Consider the following 18,063-nt stretch of genomic DNA (forward strand, 5'->3'; position numbering starts at 1 on the left):
GGGGCCGTGACAGCCGCCGCCAGCCCTGGCTACCGGCTCAGCACCCTCATCGACTTCCTCCTGCACCGGACCTACGCCGAGCTCACCGTGCTGGCCGACCTGTGAGTGCCCCAAATTCCCCCCGGCCCGGTCCCGCGCTTCTCCCTGCCCGGCTGCCGGGGCTAGCAGTGCCGCCTCCCGGCATCCCGGGAGGATGAGGAGGCCTCGCCAGGGATCTGTCCCGGACCCCGGCGGGGGCTGGAGTGGGGGGAGGCGGTTGCCCCTTCCCCGTCTCCCACCCCGGGGAAATGGCCTGTTCGTGCAGGTTGGCCTTTGCGTCGGGGTCTGTTCAGGGACCTAGCGGAAGGTGGTGAGTGATCGGTCATAAAGAGAGACCGTGATTGCGAGGAATGCAGAGCAGCTGGATGCAGATTGTCTGGTTAAATGCTTAAGCTTGCCCCCACGTTACTGTCAAAAAACCCAACTGTAGTGGTTGTACTGATAACAAAACACATGAAACTGAAACGTGTGAAACTCAGATGTTTTCAGATGCTGCAACTCCTTGAGTTACCTGTGTACTTCTTAAAATACCGTTTGATTATTTTGGAGAAAGAAAATAAGTTATTTACATTTGCTTTACAATCTGCTGTGCTGATGTTGTCTTTGAAGTGGCAAAACAAAGGAGTGTTTTTGGGCCAAGCAAAACTTTAATGAAAGCATTTGGACTCTGAATAAATCCATTTCCCTTTTAGTTTGTTTAACCTTAGAGGTTCTTGTGGGGAACTTGTATGTTTTAAGAAGTGGCATACAGAACAAATGGGAAAAAATAGGTATAGCTCTCGTAAAATACCATGTCTGGTAAGTACGCAAACAGAGTTTTGCTTGACTTGGGGTTAAGAGTGTCCAAACTCTGGAAAGGACGAGGGTTTTAGAATTTTAGTTTGCTTTGGAAGAACTTCCAAAATGTCGGTCAAGAAGTCTTTCCCGTATGTTTGGTATGTATAGGCAGTACTTGATACTGTATGCGTTCTTGTAGGAGCATGTGCCTGTGATGACTTTTATTCTTTTTTTAAGGTGTAGAATAGGTCCCTTTGACTTAAGTACATCATAAAGGTACAAAATAAAATGGGTGGTGTGAACAACACATGGGCAATGCTTTGGGCACTTTGATTCACCAGGTAGTTTATAAGCTATGTGATGGCCCCTCCAAAAGCAGAGTGAGCTAGATTTTTCCACCGCATTTCCCCATGAAGTATGATTCGGCTAGTAGAAAGCCCAGCTGGAAAGTGTTCTCCTTCTTCCCTCCAACAAAAAAAATGATTTCTCGTTCTTTTACTAGCACCAGCCTAGTCCTAGAATAAAAAAAACCAACTCTTTAAATGAGATGCCTGTGATACCTGTAGAACATATAGAAATACAGTCCCCTCTCTGCAGTAGTATCCATCACTCAGGTCATTGATAAAGTTCTGGAGTATGGTATTTCTCCACTTTTAGATTGATTAAAAAGGGAAGAGAAGCTCATTTCAGGCAAGTCAGGAAACAGCCAATTTTAACACCTGCTGCAGTTGTTCTAGGATTGCTGCTATGAATTAATTAACTCTAGTCATGGATGCTTAGTGAGTCATCAATTACAAAGCACAGGCAGTGATACTGTGTGGCTCACTAGATTAGCAGAAGTCTTGGGATTTCAGCACCCTTTGTCAAGCTTTTAAATTAATTTGACCAGTTCCAGCTTACCTGGTACAGAGTAGTGGCAGGTGACCTGTGGTGCTATTATATACCTGATTTTATTTATTTTTTTTCCCCCCTTAACTCGGCTGCTTTCTAGAACTGTCAAGCTACTTCTTTTATCAAACATATAATTTCATTGTATTTAGGAAACATTTACAATTGTAGTCATTTTGAAATACATTTTGAAATGCTCTTTATAGGTATGTAAAAGTTCTTCTTGTACTTAGTTGAAGGTTACTAACAAAATTTCTAGTAGTCTGAAATGTAATAGAACAATACATAATACACTTTTTTTTTCTTTCCTTTTTAATATAGATTACCAAGAAAGACTGATATGGAAAGGTGAGTTACAATAAGACAGTCTGTAATGCATGTTAGAATATAGAACTTTGTTTAGGATGTTAAGATTAATATAGAACTGTTTAAAATTAGGAGAAAAATATTTTATTTAATTTTTTGCAAGAAAATAAGCCTTGTCTGTCTTGCTGTCACTACATAGTTTCAAGATTTTTCTCAGCATCAATGGCAATATTAGCTTTTGTTGGGTTTTGGGTTTGTTGTTGTTTGGGCTTTTTTTTGTTGCCCTGTTCAGTAACATACCGTTGCTGTTATAGTAGATGAACTCTGTTAAGGGCGTTTTTCTCTTCATGACTCTTGAAGCAATGAAGTGACAGTAAAGCTGATGTGAAAGGCAACTGGAGAACCTAAATAGATTCTAGTTAGTGTGATAAAGAAACTTTTTGTTCAGAAGAAGCAGTTCAACAATTAAAACAAGGTAAAAACCTCTTTTCTGCTTTTTTCCATGTTTCCTGATCGTTCTTATCGTGAGCACTGTTTTCTGCTTCTGTTCTATGTGTTTTTGAAGTGTGAAGATTATTGGAAAACAAATGTAACAGACCAGAGCAGGCCCTTCCCCACTCACTCCCACCCCCCAGGATGAACGAACTTGACTTACTTTTTTGTTTCTTTGAATAAATTTTATGGAAGTTGTCAGAAAATTCTTTCCATGTGTTGACATGCTAATTGACCTAATTTTCTTTGGAGACATGTAGCAGCTATGATATTCCTGAGAATGTTAATAAAGAACTCTGTGTACCAGGATGATCCTTAATTCAGCTATCTCAAATCTTCCAAAACTTTCATAACGTGTTGTGGAATGAATCCCATTTTCAGGGAATCATAACCTGGGATAATTCCTTGTGCCCCTTTTCCTTATGCATAATATTACACAAAGAGAAACAATCTGGGTTTTGTTGGTTTTTTTGTTTGGATTTTTTTTAAATTATCGCTCTATTTGAGGAAATTGCATTCAACTTTGGTCCAGAGCTCCCTTGTACTGGTGGGGGGGGCTTCTCCCATCTAGATGTTCAGCATTTTTTGGTAAAGCTGGAATCTACTTTGCGAGGCCCACAGGTCTGGAGCAACATCTTAAGTCCTAATGGATTACAGATAAAAGAAAATAAGACGGCCTTCAGTGGTTGCAAAGCATGTCCTGCAATTGAAATTGTCTTGAAATTAAATGTTCACGTCCTTGTTAACTTTGACTTACAACTTTTCTTGATGAAGTGGCTTTCCAGCTCTTGGAGGAAATCTGTAAGGAAGGTAGTTTAATTATCCAGATTATTCTATTTTTCCTAACTTTGAGAGCTGTAATGGCAGCAGTAGTTGGGCTTCAAGCTCAGTTTCTTGAAGCTAGCCTGGTGACATGGCATGCATACTTTGGTGAAGATGTGATGGTATTATCCTGTAATAAAGTTCACATAAAATCTAAGTTCATTACTATAGTGCCTAGCTAAAAGATGCCATGATAAGAAAAACTGATAGGAAGTTATGCATCATAGTATAATATGGCTTTTCTTTGTAAAGGGTCATTTATTAGTTATCAATTATAGGAATAAATCACTTTTGCAACAAGAAAGAAGTGGTTGGATTAAAAAAACACTAGTACCGTGGTGTAAAATTAATAGTGCTGAGTTCTGGGGGTAATTCAGGGGCTTGCTTCTTGATAATGGAGACCTTTTTTTGCACAGTATTCTTTATCTTTTCCTTTTTATCCTCCAATAAAGTGTAAAATCTGGGAAACTTGTATCTAAATACAGTAATGGCTTTATAAGATTTAACTGGAACTTGGATTATAATGACTTTGCAAGGCCCTATCTTCTGTTGTGGGGAAATGGAAAGTAAAACCTTACACCTGCATTCCTGAGTGAACAGTTCCTGCTGAGAAGTATTTAAAGAGAAGTATTGTTAAAATAGTTCCAAGAACTACATAAACATACCGTTTTCCTAAAAACAGGCAGTTTTCCTACTGGTTTTGCAGTAGTTAGCGAACAAGACTGTTACTTCTCAAACTTGCAGCAAACACTCTATCATCTACACAAGATTAAAAAAAAAAAAAGCATTCAGAACTGTTGTAAAAACATGTTATTTGTGACTTCAACAATAGTGCAATTACACACCTAATTTTTGTGAAACATTGAGTTCCATTCTGTTCTAATGACAAAATGACTGTTATTTCACTCCTTTCATAGACACAGATAATAGTTCTGGTTGGAATGGTACTTTGGAGATAGCTGGTCCAACCCTCTGCTTGAAGTAAAAGACAGTTTCAAAGTTTGGTTCAGGTTGCTCAGGGTCATATTCAGTTGAGTTTTAAATATCCAAGGATAGAAATCCTGCAACCTTTCTGGGCAACCTTCTTCAGTCTTTGACCGCCTCTCTGTGAGTTTCTTTGTTTGTTTTCCTAATGTCTAACTAGTTTTTCACTGTTTTAGTTTGTGGCTGTTGTCCCTCAGCCTTTTGCACTTTTGAGAAGAGTCTGGTTCCATCTTCTCTATAACACCCCTTTAGATATTTGAAGATGGCAGTAGGATCTCACCATAGCCTTCTCTTCTTAAGCATAAACAAACACAGCTTCCTCAGCACCTCCTTCTATGTCATGTGTTCCAGCACCTAACCCACTTCTGTACGGCAGTACCTTTCTTGGTTAGGGAGTATAAAACTGGACATAGTGCTTCAGATGCAGTCTCACAAATGCTGACTCAAGGTGAATAATGCCTTTCCTTGACCTAGGCTGCGCCGGTGCTAATAAAGCCTGTCATTGTTGCAAGGGCACATTGCTGATGCCTGTCCACCGGGACTCCCAGGTCCACTTCTGCAGAGCCGCTGCCCAGCTGCTGCTTAGTACCCGGCCTGTGCTGTTACATGAGAGTGTTTGGGTCCAGATGCAGGACCTTGCATGTGGTTTTGCTGAACTTCATGAGGTTCCTGTCAACCAGTTCCTCCAGCCAGCTGAGATCCCTCTGTTTGCTCCCATCAGTTTGGCACCACCTGCAAATTTCCAAAGAGTGCATTCCTTCACATCATGCAGGTTGTTGATGGGGGAGTTACACTGTATTGGCCCCAGTATTGACCCTTAAGGAACACCACTAGTAACCAGCATTAAAGAAATCCAACTGGTAGCCAGTCACAGCCTTTTATTCCTGGCAGTGCAGCCAGTTTTTCACCTACCTTGTAGTCCACTTAGCCATGCCATATCTCACCAGCTTGACTACAAGGATACTATGGGAGATCTTGTCAAAAGCTGTACAAAAGTCAGTGTAAATGCATCTTCTGTTCTCCCCTTTATCACAGAGCTGTTCATCCTGTAGGAGGCAATTGCATTGATCAGGGATGGTTTGCCCTTGGCAAATCTGTGATGGCTGTTCCCAGGCTACTTTCATGTTCGTTATTTATCTGGACGTAGCTTCTGGAAAGATTTGTTCTCTGAATTTTCTTCTTAACTGAGCTTAGGCCAACTGGCCTGTAGGTCCCTAGATCCTTCCTGAAGAAGGGCATGATGTTTGCCTTTTTCCAGTCATCAAGACCTTTGATCACTATGGCCTTCTGACAATGATAGAGAGCAACTTTACAGTGGCATAGGTCAGCTCCCTCAGCATCCTTGGATGCATCCCATCCACTCCAATGGACTTTTGTGTGTCAAGCTTGCTTAAGTGGTCCTTAACTTGATATTCTTCTACTGTAGCTAATGCTTCACTCCCCCAGACTCAGCCACTAGTCTGAAGGATCTAAAACCCCTGAGATTGGAACTTACCAGTAAAGACCAAGGTAAAAAATGCACTGAGTGCTGTGGTCATTTGAAAGCTTTTTAATGTGCTTTGCTTTGCTTTTTTAAGCCTTGTAAATGTACTCTTTCCTTAAGTTTCATCTTCCTTGAATAAAAATTTTTGTGCAGCCCAGCATAAGGTCCTGTATCTATAATGAAGGACAAAGGAACGCAGCAAAACTGAAAGACTTTGGGTTCTTAGTAGAGAAGTAGCTGGATGTGAATTGCCAAAGCAGTCGTCATTCAGGGATGGTGGTGGTGGCGGCTCTGGAAGCAGGATTCTGTCAAGTCGAAGTAACAAGTCTTCTGTAACTTCATACATGTGGTATTAGTGGAACGGTTACTGGAATACTGTGTCTAGTTTTAGCAATAATGTTCATTATTAAATTGCTGTCCTTTTTTCTGTTTCTTGAGGGGTTTGGGGGGGAGGTTTGTCTACCTTTGATTTCCGGTCACAGAACATCAGTTTGAATTTTTCTTGCTATCATGCTGTTTCCACCACAGAAGTTTGATTGACATAACTACTAGATTTTAGCAACTTTTATATGGAGTTTGTCTGAGAGATTACTGGCTTTCTAAAGTCTCACTGTAGACATCTTTCAAATCCCATAAAGTTTTTCTGAATCTTTCAAAATTCTCAACATCTTGTTTTCATAATGTAGTTACTATTAGAGCAGTATGTACATATAGCAGCTTGTCCACCACTTGAAATCTTAATATCGGGCTGAATGCCATTCGAAAATATATGCCCTAGAACCCAGAGAAGTTACTGGCTTAATGCCCAAGTTCGTGGAAGAGGTTTGTAGTGTGTAATGCAAGAAACTGGACCAGATGGTATTAGTTGTGCTTCTGGCCTAAATGTTCAGCTGCTACAAGCAGATTATGCTTTACGTATTGCACAAAAGTGTTAACTTCATTACACCAACACTTTCAGCAGAAACAGGCTCGCTCTGTGAGTATGTGTTTTACAGATTAGGATCAGAAGGAGGTGCAACTTCTGTTTGGTAGAGGCCAATATCAGTTGCACTGATTAATGTTCTTTTTGTCCAAATGCTTTTGTTACTTTAGAAAACTGCATCAGGTTAAAACATAGTGGATTTTTTTTTTTTCAAAGTAACTAGAAAACCATGGTGAAATTAGCGAATTGAATGTGTAGAAAGGGAGGAAAACCTCTATAAACAGTAGATGAAATGGTATTTCAGAGTGTATGGTATTACAGATCTACATTGTGGATCTGCATGTCTTGTCTAATGTATCTACAATGTAGATCTGTAATGAAGGGGGAAAATCTGGGAGTGCTCCTATTACGTTCTCTTTTACGAAAAATAACTCTTAAGACATGCAAGCATACACTGCCTCATTTTGACTGTCTCATACGAAGCCCAGTGGGAGGAATATTGACTATCGGTAATTTCTCCTTATCCCAATTTCTTTGCAAGGTGGGAACGGGGAGGAGAGTAAAAGGGTGGGGGGGTTTTGTGGTCTTCCCCACCACCACTCCCTTTCCTGGCAAAATGGTAGCATATTGTAACATACTGTGTAAAGAGGTCTTAAAATTACTAGAGTGATACTTTGTTTAATATATGTTTTGTTTCTTTTTTTTTTAATTTTTGTTTTGTGTGTTAGTGAATGTCAGTGTAATGTTACTGCCAGGTCCTGTAACCCTTAGGTATATTGCCTTGTCTACTTTAAACTTAATCATAAGCCCTGGGGAAATCCTGTAAAAGATAAATAAATAATTCAGTTGAGTTCACTATGGAATTGTTTCTCTTAAAATCAGTGATTGATTCATGTGAGTATGCTTTTTTGTTTGCCCAGACAGTCTTGGTTGGTTCAAATCCATGTATGTTGTTAGCGTTTAGGTATTCAGAACAGTGACCTATCTGTTTTTTTCATGTTCTAATCAAACAAGCCATATATTAGTGATGCCTCCATTAACACAATTAGAAGTTTCCTTTACAGCTTTTTTTATTGGCACAGAGTTAAATTGCAGCATTATTATATATCTGAGCACTGGCTTAATGTACATTTGTTTTTTTCCAGAAAAATAGAAATAGTGCAGTTTGCAAGTCGCACGCGTCAACTGTTTGTTCGTTTGTTAGCCTTAGTCAAATGGGCTAATAATGCTGGAAAGGTGGAAAAATGTGCGGTAAGTTAGCAACAGAGTTTGGTATGAAATAATCTCTAAGTGATACAGGATTTTGGTACACCCTAGCTTCTCCTTACCATAGAAGTTAAAAAAACCCAAGCCTATTTCATAGGCAAATGAATATTAAATTATAACCAATTTCTTCCTATTTAGAAATTGTATAATCTTGTCTTTTAATAGTTCATGTTCCCAAAAACTCATCAGTGGCAAAAAAAGAAAGGCTTATCTCCACATAGTTTGAGGAGTGCTTTGGGGTTAGGTGATAGGACAGGGAAGATGGTGATCTCAGTGTGTTAGTTCTTATTATCACTTTCATCCTAGAAGATGGTGATCTCATTGTGTTAGTTCTTATTATCACTTTCATCCTGCTCTTGGTTAAATAAGAATAAAGTCCAGAATGTTGCAAAAAACAAGCCCCGAGTGATTGCAAACAAGTATGGTTGCATTCCAGTAGCAAACATCAGATAAAGGGCTGTGAGGCTTTACAGATCCTCCACAGCATCAGAAATGGCATGCAGATTTAAAGCGTCCTTGCATACAAACGTAAGAAATGGCCAGAATATTCATTCTTTCTTTGTTTTATAGATGTGATTACTTGAATTGGAAGTGACAGATAAAATCAGCTCAGTCATGTGCACTAGATGAACTGAATATAAAGGGGCATTGATTTGTGCATTTTTTTGGACACATATCTTCCCCACCCCTCCTTGTCCTCTACAGATGATATCAAGTTTTTTAGATCAGCAAGCCATTCTGTTTGTGGACACTGCTGATCGTCTGGCATCGCTAGCTAGAGATGCTTTGGTTCACGCTCGTCTACCTAGTTTTGCTATCCCATATGCTATTGATGTTCTGACAACTGGATCGTACCCGCGTCTGCCTACCTGCATTAGGGTAAATAATGCTACCGTATGTCTGGGGGCGGGGGGGAGTCCCCGGTACGGTGTCAAATGCATGTTAATGAAACTAATTGTCTATGTGCAAATGGAACTGTAGCTTAATACAGGCCTAGTGCCAAGTCTCTGTAGTGTCAGTTTCTCATGCAGAGCATTTCCTATTTGAACAAGTTATGCTTTCCCAGTAAAACATTCTCTCCATTTAAGCTAGTTCTGCTCTAGTAGCAACTCTTCTTCCTTGGTTCTTTAAGTATTTGCACATGCTAAGCCACCATCCTAGAAAAATGAAATGTGAAAAGGAGATATTGACATCTGTTGTTCTTAGAGGTTTTGCCTGTATTTGGAAATGTACTGAAATACTTAACAGCTCTCTTTAATGCTGCTGCCTTTTCTTACTGATAAAATGCAGAATAACAGGATTTTGTGAAGTAATATAAACAGTAGTACCTGTGACTTAGATCTATAGCTACAGATAAGGATTGGCTTTCAAATCTTAGTATTTAAAAACAAGTTTAGCCTGATGTAAGGCCCTGAATTTATTTCATGATCCAAGTTGAGCAGTTTTATTCAGTGGTCAGTCTCAGGTAAAATGTAATCGACTAGAAAACAAATCTGAATGTAAGATACAAAACTTTGCTCCTGTGTAATGGCCTGTAGTATTTACATTTTCAGACTTCTAGTCTCGTTAATTTTCACCATTCCTACTGTCAATGTGTTACACATGATTGAGATACGTAGACTTGTTCGTGTTTATTTTAACAGGATAAAATAATCCCTCCTGACCCAATAACAAAGAGCGAGAAGCAAACCACGCTTCATCAGCTAAACCAGATTCTTCGACATCGACTAGTGACTACAGATCTCCCTCCACAGCTGGCAAATCTTACAGTTGGTAAGAACTGGAATTACTTTTTGAAGAATACGTTATTGCAGGCTGATTTAAAATTGTTGCTTTAGTGCTAAACCAAAGCTAAAAGATAGCTTAAGTGAGACTATTAGGCATGCTTAATCTATTAAGACTAGGATCCTGTCTCTGTATGACATCAAAATATGTCTTTTCCCCTTTTGAAAAATGAGGGCCCTGATAATACTGCTGAAATATTACTTATTTTCAAGAAGAAATCCTGTGCAGGTAGTGGCAAAAGGTTGTAGACATTGTCTTGTTCTTTCTGCAAATGTGTTATGAAAGAGTCTTAGGCCTAACAATGTAACTGCTTTACCTTAAGTTAATTTTAAAATGCAATTTAGTTAAACTGTTAGGCCTTTCTCTAGAAACTCTTTGAACTTTAGCTTAAACAAGTCACTCTAATGTTGCTTTTTTAATCTGTTTTGGTACTCATCTTCATGCATAGAATCTGTTCATATTTATGCATGCCTTTTGTTCCGTGACTCACTGCAGTGCTAGATCTCTTAATCTGTTTTCAGATCTCTATTTTCATTTAGCCCAAGTAGTGGTAGACATTAAGATGACCTTTTTTACAGGAAAGATGGCTATAAACTGGACTAGGTTATTGCAGAATCACAGAGAATAGGACTGGAATGGACCTAGTCCATGCTTTTCACTAAGACAAGGTTAGCCATGTGTAAACCATACCCCACAGACCTAGATCAAAGATGTTTCTGAAAAATCTTAGTTTTCACTGGTCCCTGTGTGAATGCTTGCAGTATCAGTGTTAGAGCCATTTTTGTCTAACGGACGTATAAATGGATATATGTCTGAGCTCTTCAAATTTTTCAGTTAACTAAACATTTCAATGACTATTAGTTTCTGGTTTGGGGTTTGGTTTGGTTTAAGAGCATATGTGGGATGCTTTTGAAAATGAAACTCCATGAGTTAAAACGGTTAAAATTTCTATAGGAATATTTCTGTATGTCTATAATTGTAAAGGTATATGGCATATTTTGTTAAGTGATTGAGAAGAAGGTTGACCTGCAGTTTATAGTAAGGACTTGTACTAAATTGTTTGCTCTGCAGCTCATTCTCTTCATGACCTTGCTTACATAGTTTTGACAGTCTTTGTTCCCAGTTCTTGAAACTGATAGCAGTGTTCACAAAGGTGTGAGGATATATATGTCAATTAGATAAATAGTGTACGTAATCTTTGCTTGTGTGCATATATATGAATTATGCAAAAGATTATCTTCCTCACATGAAAATGGAGTTATAATATTTTAATGTTAAATAAATGGTTTGCAGTGAGATGTGTTTCCAGGGCTAGATTTCAGCCTGGGCTGAGAAAGCGTTCTGAACCTCTTTTGAATATTGCTTGAAGTATTCATTGTTGATATAGCAAAGGATTGGAAAAATAAAGCTGGAGGTTTTGTTTGTGTAACTTGTCGGGCTGGTAGTCAGCTCAATGTTACTCTGTATTTAAGTAGCATGAGTGTTAACGAGTTGTCTTGACTAAAGCGCTGCTGTTCAGGACAGTTTGAGACGTCTGTCCCTGCTGCTTGTTGACACTGGTTCTGTTGCAGAAGCAACTGTGAAGTCTTAGGAGTTGCACAGAAACATATGCAACAGAGCAGAAACTATAGGGAAGTAATCCATTGTGAGTGCCAGGAGCTACCACACTGATATTTTGAGGCATCTTAGGAGACTGAGTGAAATAAAACATTTTTTTCTTCCTTAGCCAATGGCCGTGTGAAGTTCCGAGTTGAGGGTGAGTTTGAGGCCACCTTGACAGTGATGGGTGATGACCCTGACATCCCTTGGCGCCTTCTCAAACTGGAAATTTTGGTTGAAGACAAGGAAACTGGTGGTAAAAAAATCAAACCTTTACACTTTCTTTTTAACATGATATTCATCTCTGATGCTGTATAGGTCTTGTTTATACAGGGTCTTTTGCATATCCCAACTTAAGATAATGAAGCTGTATATACTTGTCCTGTTCTCACCTCGCTCTATATGTGCGTTTGATACCTTAACAATGGTAGACTGTGACAGTGTAGCAGACTGAAATTTCCGGAGTAAACCAAGGATTTTGTTATTTTGTTAGAAATTCTGGTATGGAAATTGCTCAGTTCAGTTGTATCTTTTTTTCTTTTTAATTTATTATCTTATTTAATTATTTTAAACACCTATTTTCCTGATGTCTAATGTGAATTATTTTTAATTCACAAAAGATGGTCGAGCCTTGGTTCACAGCATGCAGATCAACTTCATCCATCAGTTGGTCCAGTCACGGCTGTTTGCTGATGAAAAGCCACTTCAGGACATGTACAGCTGTCTGCGTATCCTTCTGAAAGTTGCTTCTGAATAAGCTGTGTAATGTAGCCTTGTTCTTCCTAGTAGCTGGAGGTCAAGAAAGATGGATTCCCTATTAAGCTAGGGGGAAATGTCTGGATGTGGAGTAAAAATGATGGTCTTGGAAGCAGTTATTCTCACGTGCCAGCATGTAAAATTTGATTTTACACACTTAATCAGCAAAGGTAAAGGTGAGATACTCAAGACAGCAGGTTGTGTGGTAAGTCAGTGCAGCAGCAACTGGCTGCATATGCTAATTCCAGAGATAGAATACAGTGCTGACTTGGGAAGGTATGGGAGCTGACAATTCTTACTACTAAGAACTGCAGTAAGGCAATGATGGTGTGTTAACTGTGTTGCACCTGTGTGAATAATAAAATGGGATATAGCATCTGCAGGAAGTAGCGCAGTGACTTTCTACGTGCAAAGGGCAAATTGCTTGACAATGTGGAACTGTTTTCAGTGAAACAGCTTCTGCAGAAACAAATAAAATCATGTTATTTTAGGGTGACCATGGAAGATGGGGTTAGTGGTAACTATAGGGTGAATTGAATTTCTTTGTTAGTAATCTTCTTTTCCCTAAAAGATGATCAGAGTTAAAATCTATAAAAGAAAGCTATTGTGACACTCTTGTCTAACACTCTGCCCTAGATAAGAGTTTTAAAAAAAGCAAAAGAAACTTTGAGAAATATTTGATGCTGTTTATATGTCTTTATCTCTGGATTAGTACATTACTGTGTTTTCAGACAGCATCTTCTCTGACTTTTGTGACAAGTGGATTTATGTAGTGTACAGATTCTTTGGGGGTCTTATATTTTCTTAACTCCGTTTGTTAGACTCCTTCTGCTTAGCACTTCAGTTGGAAGTCTTGCATTCACAAACACTAATGCTGATTCGAGAGCGCTGGGGTGACCTTGTGCAAGTGGAGCGATACCATGCAGGGAAATGTCTCTCGCTCTCTGTTTGGAAGTAAGTTAATTTTAAAAGGGCTCTTAACAAACAATAAATGAAATAATAGGAGGGTTTTCATCATTAGACTCCTTCTGCTTAGCCCTTCAGTTGGAAGTCTTGCATTCACAAACACTAATGCTGATTCGAGAGCGCTGGGGTGACCTTGTGCAAGTGGAGCGATACCATGCAGGGAAATGTCTCTCGCTCTCTGTTTGGAAGTAAGTTAATTTTAAAAGGGCTCTTAACAAACAATAAATGAAATAATAGGAGGGTTTTCATTTACTAAGCTTGAGCCAGAATTTTCAGAATTGTACTTTCTTTTTGATGTGAGACTCCTAACTTCTTGTAATTAAGTACCTAAACATGTTGCTTGACTTGCAAAGAAGTGAGGGATGTACATTAATGTACAGGAGAACAATGGATACAGTCATAAATCAGCTCATATTTATGCGGATATCTAACTCAATGAATTAGACAATTCTTTGTCAGTCTTTCACTATGTTTATTGCTCGACTTGCACTAGATAAAATTTAAAAAAGCAATCCAAATGCTCTTCTGATTCTGTGTTGAATTTGCAGCCATCTAAAACTTCTTTATGTAGTTATAGTTTACTAACCGTTCTGCATTAAAATGTAAACTAAAACAAATGCTTTTTTTCAGTTCAGCTGACATAATGTTATTTTTATGCAGAACTCTCAGAATCAAGGATTAGCTACTGAAAAGCATATTTTCTGCTATTCCAATTACACGGTTTAATTATTCTCTTTATTTTAAGTCAACAGGTGCTTGGCAGGAAAACGGGGACCGCGTCTGTTCATAAGGTCACTATTAAAATTGATGAGACTGATGTCTCAAAACCCTTACAAATATCTCATGAGCCTCCACTGCCAGCCTGTGATTCCAAACTGATGGAAAGAGCCATGAAGGTAAAGGTTTGCTTCGCAGTAGGCATCTAGTTTTATAAATCAAAGTCTTAAAAATGCTTTTCATTGTCAGTTTGTTTCACTTAGAAACAGCTCTTTAAATAGAATCAAAAATTTCTAGTCAGCAGTTACTCTAGGTTGTGGTGTGTTTATGTTGGGACCTAAAATTGTTGTTACAAATTATTGGCCTTGACTTCATCTTAAAAATTACACCTACTTTACAGTGCATTATATACGACTTGTGAGACAGAATGCTGAGGCTGGGGGGGAAACAACAGCAAAGTGTCAGTTATGTTTAGTGTTTGGCTTGAAATGCTTTATAGAGAGCCGGTTCTTCCCTTTCCTGTCTTGGAGATGCTGTGTAAACTTCCTCTGAAAATCAGCGTCCCCATGTTGGTTGAGTTCGCTACCCAGCAGTGCTATTCACTTTAGAAAATCTTACATTATGATTTGGAAATCTTGTGCAAAAGAGCTAATGTCATTTGCTTGTTACAGGTGTTAGGTGAAGCTTGGTTTTACATTATCACTAACCAGATTATGTCATGTGGCCTGTTTGAATGTGCCTTTGTATTGTTCAAATTCCCATATGTTGAAGTGGGATTGTTGAAAAGATCCAAAATGGGTAACTGCAGTCAACTTCCTGCTCAGATTAAGGCTTCACTGGTGATAATTCTAGATCTTGGTTAATGATATCTAAGGGAAACTGCGTTCTAGGTTTTATAAAAAGTCTTCTGTAAGTTCCTCGGCAAGTCTGGCTGTGATATATCAGGATGTGTGTTTGTCATTATTTCTTACAGTGTTTGGGTTTTTTAAGAGAGTTAATAAAACTGGAGTGAATGGTGTAGTTTTCAAACTTTCAGTACAGTTTTTCCACAGGGAAAAACTCTCCAGCTCAGATTCTTCACCTGTCTTACAGAACCTTCTACTGATGATAGCCTTCACCTACTGTACATACTTGGTATTTGAGCCTCTTGGCCCATCTTGTTTACCAAGTCTGACAGACAAGTCTCTACATGGTGAATGTCAAGAACTTCATATGTCTGGGCAACAGAGGAATGTGGGAAACTTAGTGGAGCACAGTAGCCTTCTACTCTATTTCTAGAGTAGAAATTCTACTATTAGTATAGTAAATATATAGTAAATTTACTCATTTAATAGCCTCAATTAGCATATTTAGACTACTAAATGTACAGTTAATTTAGTGAAGATATTGTATTTATGCCTAAATCCAGGAAAACGTGCTTTATCTAGAACATCTGCTGAAGTTCCACTGGAGCTGATGCAGCCGAACCTCACTGAATCAGGTCTACAGACTGTAGATTAAGATATGAGGCCACTGTAAATTTGAGATTTATCAAAGTTAACACTGACTCCCTTTATAACTACTTGCTCTGAGCTTAAAAAATTTATCAGCTATGGTATATACACTGCTGTTCTAGTGTTTGAATAATGATCTCAGCTGTAATGACGTAGATAGCACACTGTGTTTCTGTTTATTTAAGATACTATATAAAACAGTGGCACGAACAAATATGTTTGTCTAAGCAGGTTATTATACATTAACCTACTGAAAATTGGATGTAGCTATAGAACCTGTAGTCACTTGTTTGTGAGGAAGATTTAACTCATAGCAGCTGCTGAGTTGAAATGCTTTTGTGGATGGATAAACACTTGATTTTTAAGGCCTTGTCTTGGAAAGCTAGTCTTTAGGGGAAGGCCATTCTGGTATATACGGAGGCATGTACTGAAATTCTGTATAATTCTGTTCTGGTATAAACTTCTTCTGCATTTATCTCTTATGCTAGAAGAAAATTTGAGTTTAATTCACCTTGAACAGTTTTCAAAGCAGTGTGAGGTTAACTAGAAAAAGGTTTTGCAGTAATCTGTAGCTTTGCTTGTGCAAAATATGTAAATAATATGACTAATGTGAATGGATATAAATGCGAATGTTTTAATTTAGGTTGCACAAATAAGCTACAGTTAATATAAGTGGTGGCATAAGCTTCAGCACTGGCAGTGCAACAAGCCTCTAGGTACTCCTGGGTTCAGTAGGGTTGCTCATATTCACTGTCTGCCACTGCACCTTCACTGACTGCATCGTTACCCCGTTAGCAGGACTAGAACTAGTGTGTTGTCTTTCATGCTAGAGCTACTTATGTGTTTGTGTAGAGGTAACCATATTCTAATACATTGGGGGGTTGCGGTTTGTTTTGGGTTTGGTTTTTTTTTCCTTAGCTTAAGCTAGTTATAAACGGGTGCATGCTAAACTGGAAAATAGTCTGGCCTTGATCCAGAACAAGTACGTCTGTACAGGGAGTGATAACAGCATAGTCTGTGAAACTCCTTTTCTTTTACATTTTTTTTTTTAATCTTCTCTCAAAAACCCTCCCACTGCTTGCTGCACAGACAGGATCTTATGTTAGTTTGTTGTATTTTATAGTAATCCAAACACTCAAGTTAATAGTTTGCTTGGTTCACCACAGTTCTGGGCAAATTTTTTCTTAAGTGATTGTTTTATTAAGTTATGTAGCTTTGTTCCAGTGTGCTAATGCATAAAGTCTACACATCAAATTTGAACTTGCTCAAGTACATTCCTTTTTTACAGATTGACCACCTATCAATAGAAAAACTCCTAATAGACAGTGTCCATGCAAGATCTCATCAAAAACTCCAGGAGCTGAAAGCCATTCTTAAGAGCTACAATGTTAATGACAATTGTATGTGTTTTCTACTGAAGTTTGTTTCCAGTTAATTTCCATTTGTGCCTAGGAATGGTTTCCTTTTTTCTTGGTGTTTCTTGTTTTCATTAGTTTAAATAAAAAATATGAAAAAAAAAAAGGGAGATGTGTTCAGAATTAACAAGACTTAGCTTTAAATTATTCTGCATTGATAACTAAAAAATATTTATACCTCTAAATGTAGTATAATAGATGGAGCTGGTAGAACATTGTAGTCTGGGTTGAAGGGTTAAAAGTTGCCTATTGTAAAACTTGTACGTGTTCAGAATTGAAAGCAAATCCTTCACTGTCTTGAGCTGGCTTTGGATGAGACTTTGCTTAAACTGTTGTTGAAACTATTGGGATTCAAATTGAGCTTATAATCATGAAGCAGTGAGTTAAAAGATACTCAAGGATTAATAATCTCTTTCAAATTTGGTCTGTCTTTTCTCATTGGTTTGTTAGTAGCACTGTTTTCACAGAGAAATTCTTATATTCAATTCCCTCTTTATGTTAACAGTATAATAATGTGCAAGTGAAGATTGCTTCTACAAAAACAAACAGGTTTTGTAATTATAATGGGCTAAGTTTTAATATGATGAGCTTGAATTTTGTGTCAAATTATTAACATCAATTTTTGTTTAGCATTCATTGAGACGGCTCTTCCAACTCTTGTAATTCCGATTTTGGAACCATGTGGTCGATCAGAGTGCCTACATGTATTTGTTGATCTCCACTCTGGAATGTTTCAACTGATGCTGTATGGTGTTGGTAAGTAGGTGCAAAACCAGTTTGTATTTAATATCTTGCAAGAGTCCTGCATTATGAGGTAATTTTGTGTGAACAATTCTGTCAAATCTGCAAAGTTCTGTGCGTAAATAAGGGTAATGCGAATGAACATCACACTTGGGTCATCATCTAGGTATTTGCATTTGAGGAACAGAGAAGTGGATCTTTGTGCTTAAGAGTCACAGTTCAGTTAGGTATATTTTAAGAGGACAACAGACTAAATATCGTTAGGCATCATTGCAATGCATGTTCTTTAAGACTCATGGTTCCTGGGTTCTGCTGTTAATGGATGCACTCATTTCATATGGACCTGATTGAGAATTGTATTTGTCGTGGTTTAACCTTAGTTGGCAACTGAGCACCACAGAGCTGCTCGCTCACTCCCCCCTCCCCGGTGGGATGGGGGAGAGAATCGGAAGAGTGAAAGTGAGAAAACTCGTGGGTTGAGATAAAAACAGTTTAATAATTGAAATAAAATAAAATACTGATAATAATAGTAATAATAAGAATACACAAAGCAAGTGATGCACAATGCAATTGCTCACCACCCACCAACCGATGCCCAGCCAGTCCCCGAGC

At 38.4% G+C, this 18,063-nt stretch overlaps 1 protein-coding gene across 1 annotated transcript in view; it reads left to right on the plus strand.

Annotated features, from left to right (window-relative positions):
- The window catches only part of MED14 (mediator complex subunit 14), a 55,740-nt gene that overhangs the window by 16,546 nt on the left and 21,131 nt on the right, over positions 1–18,063 (plus strand). Inside the window, exons 5-15 of the mRNA XM_009283114.1 lie at positions 1–101; positions 2,026–2,052; positions 7,859–7,964; positions 8,685–8,858; positions 9,623–9,752; positions 11,491–11,619; positions 11,984–12,091; positions 12,941–13,073; positions 13,831–13,981; positions 16,584–16,695; positions 17,341–17,466. Coding sequence (XP_009281389.1) covers positions 1–101; positions 2,026–2,052; positions 7,859–7,964; positions 8,685–8,858; positions 9,623–9,752; positions 11,491–11,619; positions 11,984–12,091; positions 12,941–13,073; positions 13,831–13,981; positions 16,584–16,695; positions 17,341–17,466 — 1,297 coding nt within the window. The remainder of the gene's footprint in view (positions 102–2,025; positions 2,053–7,858; positions 7,965–8,684; positions 8,859–9,622; positions 9,753–11,490; positions 11,620–11,983; positions 12,092–12,940; positions 13,074–13,830; positions 13,982–16,583; positions 16,696–17,340; positions 17,467–18,063) is intronic.

Source organism: Aptenodytes forsteri, unplaced genomic scaffold, assembly GCF_000699145.1.
Source record: "Aptenodytes forsteri isolate BGI_AS27 unplaced genomic scaffold, ASM69914v1 Scaffold2, whole genome shotgun sequence".
Taxonomy (NCBI): domain Eukaryota; kingdom Metazoa; phylum Chordata; class Aves; order Sphenisciformes; family Spheniscidae; genus Aptenodytes; species Aptenodytes forsteri.